The sequence below is a fragment of the Microtus pennsylvanicus genome, chromosome 22, assembly GCF_037038515.1.
Source record: "Microtus pennsylvanicus isolate mMicPen1 chromosome 22, mMicPen1.hap1, whole genome shotgun sequence".
NCBI classification, from domain to species: Eukaryota; Metazoa; Chordata; class Mammalia; order Rodentia; family Cricetidae; genus Microtus; species Microtus pennsylvanicus.
Genome location: NC_134600.1, coordinates 1,338,689 through 1,355,555, shown reverse-complemented (window position 1 = coordinate 1,355,555; position 16,867 = coordinate 1,338,689). Strand labels below are relative to the sequence as shown.

The window sequence follows — 16,867 nt, the reverse complement described above, 5'->3', positions numbered from 1 at the left end:
ATACAATATTCTGTCTGTGTGTATGCCTGCAGGCCAGAAGAGGGCACCAGACCTCATTGCAGATGGTTGTGAGCCATCATGTGGATGCTGGGAATTGAACTCAGGATCTTTGGAAGAGCAGGCAATGCTTTTACCCTCTGAGCCATCTCTCCAGCCCCCCAGGTACACAATTTTTAAAACAGACTCATTTATACCTTACGATACACTTGAGTCTACTTTTTTGGTAAACCCTATTAAATGTAGTAATATGATATCAGACATATGAGTATGCCTCAGTCTGTAAACATCACGAACCCATCTTCTTCACATTCAGAAGCAAAACCCACATAGGAACTCTCGTTTCTGAACTGTTACTCTCGTTTCTGAACTGTTACTCTCGTTTCTGAACTGTTACTCTCATTTCCGCCCATTACTTCATGTCCTCCTACATTTCTGCAAAACTGTATCCTGAATTTGGTCTTGTATATACTTCTCATAGGACAAATGTCTAATGTTACAAAAATACTGCCAGGAGAGGGGACGAGGAGAAAGCAAGACTTTGTGGTGTGTGGTCAGGGTTAGACAAGGAGGCGGGGCTGTTCCTCTTCCATGACCAGTAGGTTCTCTGCAGTTCAGTACCAGGGTGATGCTACCTGTTAGATTCACACAGCACAAACGATACTAAAGGTTGTCTCACCACATTAGCATGGGAAATTGTACCAATCTGATGATTCAGGATTTTATTAATATTATTTTACACTGTATTTCATGTTTATTCAATCTGGCAAATACTCTATTTTTAAGAGGTTAAGCTGTCAATTGCTGGTTTTCAAATCACTTATTCTTGCAAACCACTTTAAGAAAATTAAAATATTTCAATAAGTGTCTCACCCAACTTGGTGATGGAACAACAGTGGGCATTCAGCTCAAAAGAGAAGAGCCTCTTGCTCCAACGGCATCGTAAAGCCCCAGTGCAGAAAAGCTGCTCGGAGAGTCCTGTGCAGTTTCTAATCACCAGTATGACATTCTATTCTTTTTAAATGGAAAAACAATATATAATTGAAATACTAAGCTTTTTGGTTAAGAAACCCCTTTATAATATAATCCAAGTTCAGAAATGGAGTGATCCTCCTCAGTGTTTTACCCTACCCATAAAAACAAAAACTAGTATTTTTATTTATAAACATGCGGTGAATTAGATGAGACCGTGGGTTATTGACAACTGAAGTCCTCAAAAATGGACCAAAGGAACCGCATGAAACAAGGTGGGGAAGACACACCACTGCATTAGGGTGCTCACGGAAACAGTGCAAACAAAGGCAACCTGGAGAAGTTCTCCTCAGTATCCTGGTGTCTGATAAATCCAGGAAGCTTAAAGTTACTGAACGGAATTTAGACTTCAGGTTGCAGACACTGAGGTTACACAGGGCTGCTTTCATACAGTTTATGTTATTAGTGACAGAGGCCACTGCTCATGGAATCATAAGCACAGTAAGGAACAGCGTCTCTCCGGCTTAGGACTGAATGGGATCGAGTTTCTCTTTACTTTGCTTCCCTCCAGAGTGTGTGTCCTTGGTGACTGAAAACGGGCTGATTCAAACTCACTTTCAAACCGTTACAACACTGATCAATGTCATTCCGTTGGGTTTATTTTATAACAAACAAATCCCCATAAATACAAATAACATGGCAGCATGTCACTGCTGTGTGGCAGAGAACTCATAAGGCATAAATCAGAAGAGAATAACATGCTGCACAGGTGTCTACGTTTGAGCACTACATCCCCATCTATGTTATTTTACATTTTTTTCCTGGAATTAATACTTTCCTTAATGTGTTCACCAACTGCTAGACCAGAAACTGAGGAATTGCAGAAACGGAAGAGTATCCGCATATACATTTACCAAGTATGGGTAACAAGAGGCATCAGGGTGTGGCTATGCTGTTGACCAGGGACAAGGTTTGAATATGGCTCTGCTTCTTAGCTATGGACCTTACTTCACAGCCTCTGTGTGCCTCAGTTTCCTGACGGTGAAGGTGTGTGTATGGCAGAGAGAGCAGCTAGGTCATCCCCTGGCTTTCTCCTAACACAGCAATTCTGATCTGCACTAGAAGGCACCGAACAGCAAGCTGGAAACCGGAGGGTGTTAGTAAAGGAACAAGACTTTATTACCTCCCTGGCTTCTTAATATATTTTCATATTTTAAAGCCTTCCTTCTAAGTTACCTTTCTGCTGTACATTTTAGTTTTCTTATTAGTAACATTAATGTAAAGTCACACAGAAGAACTCCCAAACCTTCAGGTGCTCAACTCTGTAATCTGACCTGGGGCAGATGGCTCTGACCGTTTTTTCTCTTAGTGGGACGAAGCTTCATGGAAGTCGGGAAGCAGCAAAGGGAGGTTGTTAAAGATAAAGAATGGGCACTTCTGGCTGACGTGTAACGGGTGCTGTATAACTGAACAAAAACCATTTAAATCAGATGCTGGAAGCACAGCAGTTAGAGTCTTAGAAAACTTATTTCATTTGAACTATTACCTAAGACCATGGCTATAAAGTGTAAATGAGGATTTCTTTACTGAGACCGAATCACAGATCAAAGGACAGGATTCAAATGTTACAGGGTCACATATATGTATATGTAAAATATACATAGCAATAAAGGAAAGTCTCGTAAGTTGAACTTTTTTTTTTCCTTTTGGTTTTGCAAGACAGGGTTTTCTCCGTGTAGCCCTGGCTGTCCTGGAACGCACTCTATAGACCAGGGTGATCTTGAACTCAGAGGGCTGGGACTAAGGGCATGTGCCATCACACACTTGGAAAATATCTTAAAACCAACATTACAGTTATAATATTTCTAATTAAAAGACATTTTCTTGTATTTACTACAGTTTATGCTATGATTTCAAATTTTTTGGTATTCTTTTGTGCTTTAATTAAAATGCTTGATTTAGATGCCAACATATGTGCACTTGGGCCCACGAGCCTCTTACATAACCAGGTGCGTGCTGCTGTACCGTGACGGACACCGTCCACACGCGTGATGACGTACCGTGACGGACACCTTCCACACGCATGATGACGTACCGTGACGGACACCTTCCACACGCGTGCTGCCGTACCGTGAAGGACACCGTCCACACGCGTGCTGCCGTATCGTGAAGGACACCTTCCACACGCGTGCTGCCGTACCGTGACGGACACCTTCCACACGCATGATGACGTACCGTGACCGACACCTTCCACACGCGTGCTGCCGTACCGTGACCGACACCTTCCACACGCGTGCTGCCGTACCGTGACCAACACCTTCCACACGCGTGCTGCCGTACCCTGACCGACACCATCCACACGCGTGCTGCCGACCATGAAGGACACCGTCCACACGCGTGCTGCCGTACGGTGACCGACACCTTCCACACGCGTGCTGACGTACCCTGACCGACACCTTCCACACGCGTGCTGACGTACCGTGACCGACACCTTCCACACGCGTGCTGACGTACCGTGACCGACACCGTCCACACGCGTGCTGCCGTACCGTGAAGGACACCGTCCACACGCGTGCTGCCGTACCGTGAAGGACACCGTCCACACGCGTGCTGCCGACCATGAAGGACACCGTCCACACGCGTGCTGCCGTACCCTGACCGACAGCTTCCACACGCGTGCTGACGTACCGTGACCGACACCTTCCACACGCGTGCTGCCGACCATGAAGGACACCTTCCACACGCGTGCTGCCGACCATGAAGGACACCGTCCACACGCGTGCTGCCGTACGGTGACGGACACCTTCCACACGCCTGCTGCCGTACCGTGACCGACACCTTCCACACGCGTGCTGCCGTACCGTGACCGACACCTTCCACACGCGTGCTGCCGTACCGTGACCGACACCTTCCACACGCGTGCTGCCGTACCGTGACCGACACCGTCCACACGCGTGCTGCCGTACGGTGACGGACACCTTCCACACGCCTGCTGCCGTACCCTGACCGACACCGTCCACACGCGTGCTGCCGTACGGTGACGGACACCTTCCACACGCCTGCTGCCGTACCCTGACCGACACCTTCCACACGCGTGCTGCCGTACCGTGACCGACACCTTCCACACGCGTGCTGCCGACCATGAAGGACACCGTCCACACGCGTGCTGCCGTACGGTGACGGACACCTTCCACACGCCTGCTGCCGTACCCTGACCGACACCTTCCACACGCGTGCTGCCGTACCGTGACCGACACCTTCCACACGCGTGCTGCCGACCATGAAGGACACCTTCCACACGCGTGCTGCCGACCATGAAGGACACCTTCCACACGCGTGCTGCCGACCATGAAGGACACCGTCCACACGCGTGCTGCCGTACCGTGACGGACACCTTCCACACGCGTGCTGCCGTACCGTGACGGACACCTTCCACACGCGTGCTGACGTACCGTGAAGGACACCGTCCTTCATGCACTAGAAACCTCGTCTGTTTAGCATGTTAGGAAAAGTTTACTTCTCCAGTTTCCACTGCTTTATAATTTTCTAGTTTATACAACATCAGTGAAATGAGTAGAAGCGGGACTGAAATGTGTCTGTGATAGCTGCATATCATATCATATCGTAAAAACCAATAAATCATGGCAATGATGTGAATAACCGCTGAGGCTCTAGTTTTCCATTTTGTAGACCATCAGATCCAATCAGGGATAGTCTAACAGACACACAGACAGACGACTCTTCCAAAAGTCGTGGTGTGGAAAAAAAGAGAGGCGTTTTCCTGGTTAATTTATCAAATTCTACCGTAAACAGAGATAAAACAATTCTGTCAATTAAGAGAACACTTGCTTTCAATAAAGGCAGTATATTTTTCTTTCACAACGACACATAAAATGTCTACATGTACAAAGGGTATGTGTAACTCATGGTTTTGAGTTGGACAGCAGTTGAAGACACAATACTGATTTTCAAAATCCCAGTACATTCCCTTCTTTTTCAAACAAAGCCTGAGACCCAGAAGAGATTGTAAGAAAGTCTTTCCCAACCAAATCACACAAAAGAACTAGCCAATAATGCATTCTTGTAGCCTCTTAGCAGTCACCAAATGCTACTTACATACATTCAACATCGAGCTTACTGGCATGATTTCAAAGTTTTATAAAAACGAGAAACTTTGCAGATAATCAGAAGATACACAAATTGCATTAAACACAAAGGCAGTGTGGTCCTTGTGGAGAAATCAAGTCAGTGCCCTCTGGTAGAAATGCTCTATAAAAATGTGTCACATTGAAGCATCAGTGTTTTCAACCAGTTTTCTGTCCCTGACGCATGTCCTCGGAGCATACGATCTCAGGACTTTAGGCTTCTTTATCATCCACTATCTGACTGAATTTAGGTACATCTGGGAAGCAGCTGAAAGGGATTCTCCGACAGCCTGACGTCACAGAATGTGGACCGAGAAATCCCCCTCTTTACCTGAAGACGCACGGTTCCTACTTCAGTCATCATCAGCTCACACAGGAAGAGAAGGAAACAGTTACAACCTCACTTCACTTACACTCTCACGCAAACCAAACAAAGCACCCTTCCCCCCACGAAACCCCAGCACCAAAGTGTCAATCATTCCCAGGAAATAGAGCATGCCCCTTGGAGTCTCTGATTGGCTAGTTCAAACTTTAAGGGCAGAAATGTCCCTAAGTCCTTGTGGGAAGAGGGAAGACGTGTTGTTGATGACTACAGAGCCATTGAGAAAGTGCATTAATTACACAATCAACTCAGAGCCTCCCCCTCCGGTGGAGGTGCTCACAAGCTGACTAAATGCCTCAGTAACTAAACGTTTATGATCTTGGGATCGAGGAAAGGGGGCAGCTAGCCTCGTTTTAATGAAACACCGCAGTAGTCTACCACCTTCCCCGTGCTTCTCAAGACTATAACATTGCACAGACTCAGAGAAGTCCAAAGTCATAGCAGAATCTCTGAGGCACTCCTGGTTAAGAGAGAGAAAAAAAATGATCCAGTTATCTTCATAGTTCCATAGATTATGTGAACAAACCCGTTTTGTTTTTAAACAAAAGCCGAAGGATCACTTCATAGGGATCATACACCATTTCCTCTACCACCTCCTCAGTCCCGATCAGCCTACGACGGATTGCACGTTACCCAAGGAGAAAGGAAGGCGTCGAAAAGGCAAACATCTTACACAGCTTCACAAACACATTTGCAAGGAATAGGTGGAGGAAATGAAAGGGGAGAGAAAACCTTATTGCTGTTTCCATACAAAATACAGTATGAAGATGCCTAGGCTAAATCACAATGTGGGATGAAGGGTCCTGCACAATGAAATGTTCAGTTTGAAAGGTAAGCAGATGGGGGACATCAGAACTACACCTGGGATATCAGCTGCATATTGAAACTCGGGGATCGAGACTGCTTTGTTAGGGGGGCTCCTGGGCTGAGGAGCTCTTTGCCTTCACCAGCATGCCCTAGCCGGTCTTCCTGGAGGCTGATGGCTGAGTATCGATTGGCATTTGTGGCTGCCAGGTTAGTCACCCCCTCAGTGCCGACCCCGACGCTGGTACCGGCTTGACTGCCGTTTACATAGTCAAACGATTTACTCGAGGAAGCGCTGGCTGTCCGAATTAGACTTAAGCTATTGGTTTTTGGCACCACCTGGCCGGCAGGCAGACTCAGGTGTTTCTTCATCGGCGTCAGCTCCACTGAATCTAAACTAAGATCTGCTGGCTGTACAAACTGCCTGCGAACTACTGAATCGCGAGGGCTCTCACTGGATTTGCCGGCAGACGCGGTTTCCTTATCTTTGGAGGATCTACCAGTGGCTACTTTCCGTAAGCTTCCTCCCCTCTGAGACGAGGACGACGCTTTGGTCCCATGTGGCTGGCTGCTGAGGGAAGCCCCAGATGAGAAGCCCTCGTCTGCATCGTTCACGTTTAGAGAGTCCTCTCCGCCATTGAGACCCTCAGCACCTACAAGAAACCAGACAGACTCAGCAACAGCTGGATGGGCACAAAGCACTGACCTGCTCTCATCGATGTTACTACGTCTGTAATGACTTTCGGGCCACAAACCTCCACACAGAATTAACACGCTGATCATCGTCTTCATCTTTATATGTCCTGATCTTGGGAAACTACCCGCAGGCGCTAACTAGTGAACTGTCAACATCTCGACACAGAAAACTAAAGCACGGCACTGTAAAACCACACTGCCATCCATCTGAAATCACTGTATCTCCATGTTTTAAAGCAAACTCGTTCCTCCTTTGTACAACAGGAATTCTCTTCTAACTCCAGTTACCCAGAGCTGTCCCAAGTTATTCAGGCCTCCAGGCCAAGCCTTTTCAGTTACAATAAAAATGCATTATTTATTTGGTAGCTAACTGCATTTATATAGCTTTTTAATGTATTTCTTTTTATTATCTACTAAATTTGCCAACTCAACTAAAACACGACGTTGCTTTGGTAACTCTACAATCCCGTCTTGTCTCATGGACACACCTGCATACTGATTTCCGTATTTCCCAAGTCAATCAGCATAAAGGATATACTGACTGTGAGGTGGCAAAGGGGGCCAGCAGGGATATTTCTACTGTCTGTATTTTATATTTCCCAACAGTTTACTTTTTTCTTTTCTTTCGAGACTGTCCTGGAACTTGCTCTGTAGACCAGGCTGGCCTCGAACTCACAAAGATCCACCTGCCTCTGCCTCCCGAGTTCTGCAAGGTGCGGACCATGTGCAATATAATGAGGCTGCAGTTTCCAGACAGCCCCATTCTCTTACTGAAAGGTCTGATCAAATAGTCTCAAAATTAATGTTTTCTTCTTTCAAAAACTGAAAACATTTTCCCAGACTGAAAGAAAACTTGAATCTATAAAACAGATGTTAACATGATAGTTAAGGTAAAATGTTAGGGAACAATCTAAATACTACTTTCAGATACAGGTTACCAAAGCAAAATGTATATATTCAAACATAATCTTCTACTTAACATAGTACCTGGGAAAATAAAAATATTTTTTAGCTACATTTCTTCACATGAATTCAAATTAGGCATCCTTAAAGCAAAAGACAATTTGTTCCATAAATGTATTTAAGTGTAAATACAGACATTAATATCTACAGCGATCTGATGTTAAATCACCATGCAAAGCCATGTGGAAATCCATTTACAGAAAAGAGAAAAGCAAGTGACATGAGTTCTCTCAGCCCCTACGGGAGACCCGAGCACCGCGCACCTCGGAAATGGAAACTTTAGGTCAGATTTGCATCACTTCTTTTAATAACTGACTTCTAAGTAGTATAAATAATTCCAAATATTCAGAAGTATCAATATTAAACTGGATTGAGTTTATCTAAGTGGTCAGGACAGGAGACTGAGAGACTCAGTGTTGATCTGAATCTTGCTGCATGCAGATCTGGTGCCCAAGCAATCTGGCTATGTGAGAGGGAGGATAACATAAAAGCACCATGCAGGAGACTCTGCTGCTATTCATATACCAGAAATGCTATTGCAATTTAATACAACAGTGATCACACATAAATCACAGGCACTACCTTAAAGTCTTCCTTGAATTTAAACATATAGTAAACAAATGAATTTTTAAAATTTTATTACTATTTTTATTGTATTTGTATCAGTATCTTCTGTGTCTGTGGGTGTGGAGGTCAGAGGACTCCTGTGGGGCTGGTGTTCCCTGTCTAAACTGCACACGGGTTCTACAGCTCAGATCCTCAGGTGTGTACACAGATGTGGGGCTGGTGTTCTCTGTCTAACTGCACACGGGTTCTACAGCACACTCAGATCCTCAGGTGTGTACACAGATGTGGGGCTGGTGTTCCCTGTCTAACTGCACACGGGTTCTACAGCACACTCAGATCCTCGGGCTTGTAGGGCAAACACCTTTAACAACTCAACAATTTTGCCTACCCTAATAAACACATTTTTATTGTAAAAACATTACTATAAATATATTTTACTTTAGAGTACATTAATTATGTGATCATAAAAGCTTCAGGGTTTTAGTGAATGAACAAAATTCTCATAAATATTAATCAATTTCCTTTTCTCTGTCTTAAAAACCCTCGAAGGATGCTGTGTAGTGGCGCACACTTTTAATCCCAGTACTCGGGAGGTGGTGGCAAATGGATCTCTGATGAGGCCAGCCTGGTCTACAGAGAGAATTCCAGGACACCCAGGGCTACACGGAGAAACCCATTCTCGAAAAACCAAAACCAAGACCACCACCAAGAGAAACCCCCAGGGAAATAAAACGCAACTGAGTCTCAGAACATGCTTCCCGTTGTAGCTCTTCTGTAGGTGAAAACAACTGAGTCTCAGAACATGCTTCCCGTTGTAGCTCTTCTGTAGGTGAGAACACGCATGACTCCAAGACACAGCTGGAAAGGGCTTCACTGACCCTTCTGTCCACAGCATGTTCCCTAAAACCCACAACTACCCCAGGTTAAGAGATAAAATTATCTTGTCCTTTTGTGAGACAGGGACTCTCTGCCTCTGTCTGCACTGGTCTGGAGCTGGCCTGAGTCTCCTCAGTTAGGAGCAGAGGTGTGCGCCACCACACCAGCTCCAAGTGCGCTAAAGAACTGTATCCACTGTCCTTGGTCTATACACCCTGCATACTATCTCAAACATTCTACTGTTTTGGTTCCTTTTCAAAGCCTATGACTGACGAATTAGAAGTAATGCTTTAGCCCAGTGTCACACCGGCAAGAATTTCAATGTCAATATGGTGTTATTTTTAGCACAAATACTCTCAACATCCTAACAATAATTATACATAAACAGAAAATAGTTTATTTAGTCATCAATAATGAAAAATAGATTGTTGTTTAGTTTGGATCCACTCTAGGTTCCAAAAATCTACTAATTTTATATATATTTTGTTTGCATTTAGACAAGAAAGATCTAATTGCTCTAGGGGTTAGATAGAGATAGGAAATAGACCAGAAGGGAAGGCACGTCAGGAAGAGTCTCTACAGCAGGACCACCTGTGGGGGCAGCGGGCCATGCACATGCACAAGTGTTACATGAAGTAAGACAATCTGGGCAAACGGGTAAGGAACCGAGGGAACGTTTAGATTCTTACTGAGCATGCTCAAAGTTCTAGTACACCAAAGAGAGAAATACTTCTGTAAGGTAGAAAGTAAATGTTCTGTGTTTGTTCTTTTAGTATGAAGAGCTGGTCTCTTTCAAGGGCACTCAGAGATGTATTAGTGTAGTTTTAGGGTAGTCCTCCAGGGGCTATGGGCTACAGTTGTCTTCCACAAAGCTAACTCCTGTGGCGTTCCATGCACAGGGCTCCTATCTGCCTACACCTACACGGGAGAGACAAAGCTCTGCTCTGCTCACGACCTGCGAACAACACACTTCATCCGTCTGGGGCTATCGTTATTCATAAACACAGGGAGGGCACAACGCTTCGGAACAGCAGTCAGAAGATGTCAGTGATTTATTAGGAACTTAGTCCAGCTGTTGAGAAGCTGGCCAGTTCCAGCGCTCTGTCAGAGAAGGGAGATACCCTAGGAACATAGCTCCACTTGGGTTTCTTAAGTGGACTTGTATTTAAAACTCTCTTCACAGACTTTTACAGAAGAAACAATCCTGTGTGCACATTAGTACGGACGATCCTGTGTTAGAGTAAACATGCTCAGTAATGAAAGCCTCCAAGCGTTTGCAGACTTTTCATCCAGGCCCTGCCTTGTTAGTAGCCATGCCAAGCTGCCGTCTGGTGACACAGGGAAGCAGACTCCAGGCCAGCACAAATGGCAACTGAAGATCGCACCTAACCTGGTGCTAGGCACAGGGGAGCTAGTACACCCAGGGCAGTGGAGACACACACTACAGCGCAAAGGTCCTCCTCCAGCAACTGCCTCACTGACTCCTGCCTCCTCATCTCTGTCCTACCCTCTGTGGTGGCTGCTGCCGAGGTGGGCTCCGGCGAGCCATGCTCAGGGGTCCTGCGCACCTCCCCCTCTCGCACACGTATGATCCCTAGGTCAGTGGAGCCGTGTTGGATCGGGGAGCCGGGAATACTCGAGTCAGCCTCGTTTGAGAAGTCAAAGCCATCTGGGATTCAACATATAACATTTTAGTACTTTTGTGCTGCTCTGTCCTCTTCTGAGCATTCTGACCCAGGCATGTACATATGGATGACATCAACACAAACACTATCTCTATAGCTACATGTGTGTGCACAGCTCACACACACATAAGGCAGCAGATGAACAATGTGAGGTTCGCAAGTGAACAGGGCGGAAAAATGGGGATCGTTAAAAATGACGACGTCTCGTAAGCAAGACAGCCTGACTCTTCAGGAACATGTCCATAAAATATTGCTGGGTTCAGTTCTTAGGGAAAAAAAGGGAAAAACAAATATAAAAATCCAAAAATAAGAACGAGTTCCTCTGTGGATAGCGTGTATCATACAGTCAGCTGGACCAGTCGTGGTTTTTCTCCCACAGTGCTCATACAGGTACCTTTTCCCAGTTAACAAGCTTAAAAGCAACACTGTCCCCGATTTTCATTACTAGTTAAAAAAAAAGACAAAATTTACCTAGGTCTTATTCTTCGTTTTAACATTAATAGAACAACCTAACATCTTTCTACTTTATAAACAGACATTTTTACATCAAAATAACTAAGCATTATCACACTGCTAGTACCATTTTTAAATGAAACTACTTTACTTTAGTCCACAGAGCATCCATTACTACCAAGCATTAGTGGGTTTTGTACAAACAGTGCTAAGTTTATTTGAATCCATGAGGAAGCCACGGATTTGCACTGACCTTCTCTTCTCCACCGATGACGCCGGATTGAAGCTGTTGTAATCGCAGTCCGAGAGATCCTCGGCACTGTCGGAGTGACTTCCACTTTGAGGACTTTCTGACCTTCTTGAGAAGAATCAGGTGCATCAAATGGTAAGGAGTTTTTCATGGCATTGGCGACCTAAAGTGATAACATCAGTCTGTACAGATTTACAACCGACATACTACTTTACCTCTTCCATATGCATGTTCCCATCATTCTGAACATCCACAGATATACAATGTAGTATAATATAAAAGCACACGTGTCAGAAATGTTTATTTTCAATATTATATATTCTTTTTATTTTTTTGTGTGGTTTTTCGAGACAGGTGTTTCTCTGTAGCTTTGGAGCCTGTCCTGGAACTCACTCTGTACTAGGCTGGCCCCGAACTCACAGAGATCTGCCTGCCTCTGCCTCCTAATTGCTGGGATTAAAGGTGTGCGACACCACCGCCCAGCTGTTATCAATATTATATATTATTTTCAGCAGGAGTGCAGAAACGTGTTACTGTTTTATCACAGGTTAAGTTCTCTGTTATTATCACATGAAAAAGCAGGAATTCTAACTTGTTTTATATCTTAGTACAAATATTGAACATTTTTGTTTGGAATACTCTTTCCTTTTGAAACTCAGCAACTTCCAAAATCCAGTGTGTTATATGACTCACATTTTAAAAATTATTTTTCATTTAAAAAGCCTTCTGAGAAGAATATATAATGTGGGTCTGGGTACAAGTTGAGCTGGTTGGTCCAGGCCACTGGGATGGCCCCATTCTGTCAAGGGGCAGAGCGAGCTCTCCCATGCCCATGGTGAGAGGTGAGGCCATCTCTCCCAGTGCAGAGGTGGCTCTCCTGCTACAGTGTCCAGGGACAAACAGGGCCAGGGACAGGCAGGGCCGCCCAGCATGCCCCATGGATTTCAACAACCATTGCTCCCCTCTGTGACCCCTTGTGGCCTCTGCTACAGTGTCCAGCAAGGGATGGGGCCAGGGACGGGCAGGGCCGCTCAGCATGCCACACGGATTTCAGCAACCATTGCTCCCCTCTGTGACCCCTTGTGGCCTCTGCTACAGTGTCCATCCAGCAAGGAACAGACAGGGCCAGGGACAGGCAGGGCCACCCAGCATGCCTCATGGATTTCAGCAACCATTGCTCCCCTCTGTGATCTCTTGTGACCTCACAGGCCATGGACATCACCACAGCTTTTTTTTTTTTCTAGACAGTGCTTCTCTGTGTAGCCCTGGCTGTCCTGGAACTCACTCTGTAGACCAGACTGGCCTTGAATCCAGAGATCTACCTGTCTCTGCCTCTTGGGTGTTAGGATTAAAGACAGTTACCACCACTGCCCAGCTCGATAACTTTTCTATATAAAGGAAATAGTTAAGAATTTACATATTTCTGTGGAGAAAAATAATCTCCTTCAGTGACTACTTCATTTCTAAACTCTCCTAGTTTTGATAATAATAACAAAATTATTTCACACAAGATTAAACAGCCTTTCTTCTTCTCTACATCCGAGTAAAACTCAGGTGGCTGTCCCCCTTTAAGACAGCTTTACTGTCTGGAATAGCCAGGAGCTCACCGTGCAGCTGAGAACCTCCCACACTGCGTGGCAATCTCCTGGTTCCGCTGGTATTTCCAGTGTAAACTACGACGCTCATCTTGGTCTTCTCTGTTCTTAAGGATTTCAAAACGTTTCATGTTTTCAATTTATCTCAACACCGCCCCTGCCCTCTGCCCCTTGACAACACTGACCACATGCTTTAAGAAGAGTCAACACATGCCAGGCCGTGGTGGCACACACCTGTAATCCCAGCACTAGGGAGGCAGAGGCAGGTGGATCTCTGTGAGTTCCAGGCCAGCCTGGTCTACAGAGTAAGTTCCAGGATAGGTTCCAAAGCTATAGAGCAATCCTGCCTCGAAAAACAGAAACAGAAGAGTCAACACACCTCCAGAACTAGGACTTAAACAAACCTCTACTCATCATGGAAAACAAATATAAAAAATGACTTACCAAGAGTGGCTGAGAAAAGAGCTCTAGCTGGGCTCTATAAATGATGTCATCAAGCACTTCCTGGCCGAGGTCCCACTGTCCGTTATACCTGTGGGAGGCGTTAGTTAGTTCTCTCTTTATACCTGTGGGAGGCATTAGTTAGTTCTCTCTTTATACCTGTGGGAGGCGTTAGTTAGTTCTCTCTCTATACCTGTGGGAGGCGTTAGTTAGTTCTCTCTCTATACCTGGACAGGGCTTCTCTGCACAGCCCTGGCTGGCCTGGAGCTCACAGAGATCCTCCTGCCTCTGCCTCCCGAGTGCTGGGATTAAAGGTGTGCTCCAGCACTGCCCTGCTTTTAGTACTTTTAATAGATATCTCTGATCTTCAGCACTTTAAAAGAAAATGGTTCCAAGTTCTACTTCTTTAGTTATAAAACAAAACTTACACTTTAAATTTCATTGCTGAATGTATCCTATGTTTACTTATAACAAAATGAAGATTTCAGCTCTATGTTTCAAGTAGTTTAAGTTTCTTTAAACAAATTGGATTTTATCATGTGTTGATATTCAGAGTAATCTCTTTAAAGTATTCATGATAAGCATAATGAACTATATGGAAATAATACAGATTGCACATAGGAAATTAAGTAGCTATGTTAAAAGTACTAGACAGACACTGTATTAGAAAAACAAGGTGGCAGACATATCGCGGAACAAAAGTCTCTGATAAAGAAGGAAAATCCCACATACAGAATTTATCTTCTTCCTACTCACATGGCATAGTACACGCCTGTGAGAAGCTGCACCATGAACTCAGGATCCAGCACTATCCGGCCGCAGACTTCCTTCCACTGCTTCTCCTGCTGCCGAGGAAACCCACTCACACAAACCCTGGAAGACAGTCGTTGAGAACGGTTTCCTGGTTGGCTGATCATAGACTTAACTCATCACTCTTCAGCTATCGGTGCCTGATAAACGCCAGAGTCATGAACTGTAGAACATGCCTCATTTTCAATTTTTTAAAGCATGCCTTTATTAATAAAGCATGTATTTCATGAAGTGACAAGTTTTCCCAAACAGCTAACAATCTCTCTCACAGACACCTTTGTACCTATTCTCAAACATTTACATACATAGCTTTTATCCATCCAAAATTGTAGTGGAGAATTACTAGATAGCACATACATCTTAAAACAGACATAGAAAAATACTGTTGCTCATTAGACCACAATTATTTGATGTTTTACACAACCACTATTAAATGTGCACAACTGTTATCTACTCATTTTCTTTGCTGTGTAGTCCAGCACTGGACTGGTGACTCTCATGGCAGTAGGGCTGTTCCTTCCACAATGGATCCACCATGAGTGACCTCAAAACAGCAAGGTCTGTTCTCCACACCTCAGCAGCACCTGTTCCCAGGCACTGCACACCAAGGACTTCTGCTGCTGTGGGACAATGGTCTTTTATCCTGTCACTTGTATTATTTTTAATAAAATGCTGAGTAGCCAGGAGCCAGGCAGGAAGACCAGGCAGGAAGAAGAGGTGGGGCAAGAGAACAGGAGAATTCTGGGAAGAGGGAAGCTCAGTCTCCAGTCATGACCCAGCCACAGAGGAAGCAAGATGTGACTGCCTCACCGGAAAAGGTACCAAGCCACGTGGCTAACATAGACAAGAATAATGGGCTAATATAAGTTATAAGAGTTAATAAGAAGCCTGAGCTAATAGGCCAATCAGTTTATAATTAATGTAGACCTCTGTGTGATTTCTTTGGGACTGATGACAGCCGGGCGGGACAGAAACCTCAGTCAACATTTTGGTAGCTACTTGGCAGCATGAACTGCACTTTCCTTCTTTCCTTTTGAGACCCTGGCTGTCCTGGAACTCACAGAGATCCACCTGCCTCTGTCGCTGAGTGCTGGGATTAAAGACTGGGATTACTGCTCCTATAGCCAAGCTTGCCCTTGAATCTTCTACTTGCTGTTTATGTATCAGTGTGTCCTTGTCCATTATGTTTAATTTTAACATAACAGCTGATGCTAAATGAACTCTTTGGTCCTCTTTTAAGGAGATGTAAGAGTGGTCATGATGCCAAATAGACTATGCTATCACCTCTGTAGGCAGTGATAACAAAGACCGTCGAAGCTCCTATTAGCCAAAATATCAAAACACCTGCCTTTTGTTTCACTGATTCATATAAACAGTGCTTCCAGGAGCAATCTGGTGTGCTGATAAATGACCCTAGACTTAGTGGACGGACCCGCCCCTTGTTCAGCTAGGCAACGTTCTATTGAGTGTTAAAATAATCTTTTTATCATTTTAAAATGTGTATATGTGTGTGTAAATGTTGTCTGCACATGTATATCTGTGTGTCAGTGTTTTGTCTGCACGTGTGTATCTGTGAGTGTTTTGTCTGCACGTGTTTATCTGTGTGTAATTGTTTTGTCTGCATGTGTGTATCTGTGTGTAACTGTTTTGTCTGCACGTATGTATCTGTGTGAGTGTTTTGTCTGCACGTGTTTATCTGTGTGTAATTGTTTTGTCTGCATGTGTGTATCTGTGTGTAACTGTTTTGTCTGCACGTATGTATCTGTGTGTAACTGTTTTGTCTGCACGTGTGTATCTGTGTGTAACTGTTTTGTCTGCACGTGTGTATCTGTGTGTAACTGTTTTGTCTGCACGTGTGTATCTGTGTGTAACTGTTTTGTCTGCACGTGTGTATCTGTGTGTAACTGTTTTGTCTGCACGTGTGTATCTGTGTGTAACTGTTTTGTCTGCACGTGTGTATGTGCGCGTATTCAGTGAATACCAGCGTTCTGAAGAGGACACGGGAACCTGTGGTCTGGATAAGCAGAGCTGCAGGCCACTGTGCAGATGACGGGGAGTGAACCCGCCCTGTGCAGATGAAGCCAGGGCTCTACCTACTGAGCCAGCCACCTCTCCACACCCCTAAAATAATTCTCATTCCTGAGAACGTAAGCTCCGTGAATTTTATCTACTCCGTACCAGACGTTAACTAGCTGGGTGGACAGGGTACTTCCCGAATGACCCTGTGACTA

The 16,867-nt window shown here is 44.9% G+C and overlaps 2 protein-coding genes across 7 annotated transcripts in view; both read right to left on the bottom strand.

The window, feature by feature from the left end:
* Positions 1 to 1,795: 1,795 nt before the first annotated feature.
* Positions 1,796 to 6,574, bottom strand: LOC142839915 (uncharacterized). 2 transcript variants are annotated; one of them, XM_075956330.1, is made up of 2 exons: positions 4,227 to 6,574; positions 1,796 to 4,156 (listed from the first exon to the last, which is right to left on the bottom strand). In XM_075956330.1, the coding sequence occupies exons 1-2, from the start codon at positions 4,441 to 4,443 to the stop codon at positions 2,967 to 2,969; spliced, it is 1,407 nt and encodes a 468-aa protein (XP_075812445.1). In that variant the 5' UTR covers positions 4,444 to 6,574; the 3' UTR covers positions 1,796 to 2,966. The 2 variants fall into 2 exon arrangements, with proteins under 2 accessions (XP_075812445.1, XP_075812446.1); XM_075956331.1 differs by having other exon boundaries at positions 1,796 to 4,294; positions 4,434 to 4,540.
* Positions 4,819 to 16,867, bottom strand: part of Hycc2 (hyccin PI4KA lipid kinase complex subunit 2) — a 48,275-nt gene continuing 36,226 nt past the window's right edge. For 3 of the 5 annotated variants that reach the window (XM_075956324.1, XM_075956325.1, XM_075956328.1), the window contains 5 exons: positions 14,583 to 14,699; positions 13,830 to 13,917; positions 11,794 to 11,953; positions 10,910 to 11,071; positions 4,819 to 6,953 (listed from right to left, as the gene is read on the bottom strand). In XM_075956324.1, coding sequence (XP_075812439.1) covers positions 6,352 to 6,953; positions 10,910 to 11,071; positions 11,794 to 11,953; positions 13,830 to 13,917; positions 14,583 to 14,699 — 1,129 coding nt within the window. In that variant the 3' untranslated portion in view covers positions 4,819 to 6,351. The remainder of the gene's footprint in view (positions 6,954 to 10,909; positions 11,072 to 11,793; positions 11,954 to 13,829; positions 13,918 to 14,582; positions 14,700 to 16,867) is intronic. The other 2 variants (XM_075956326.1, XM_075956327.1) reach the window with 1 other exon arrangement.

Excerpts from the sequence above, each read along its gene's own strand:
- LOC142839915 (XM_075956330.1), bottom strand. The coding sequence starts at position 4,443 with ATGAAGGACGGTGTCCTTCACGGTACGTCAGCACGCGTGTGGAAGGTG. Across the intron at positions 4,157-4,226 it reads CGGCAGCACGCGTGTGGAAG|GTGTCCGTCACCGTACGGCA; the intron begins GTGTCGGTCACG and ends GGCGTGTGGAAG.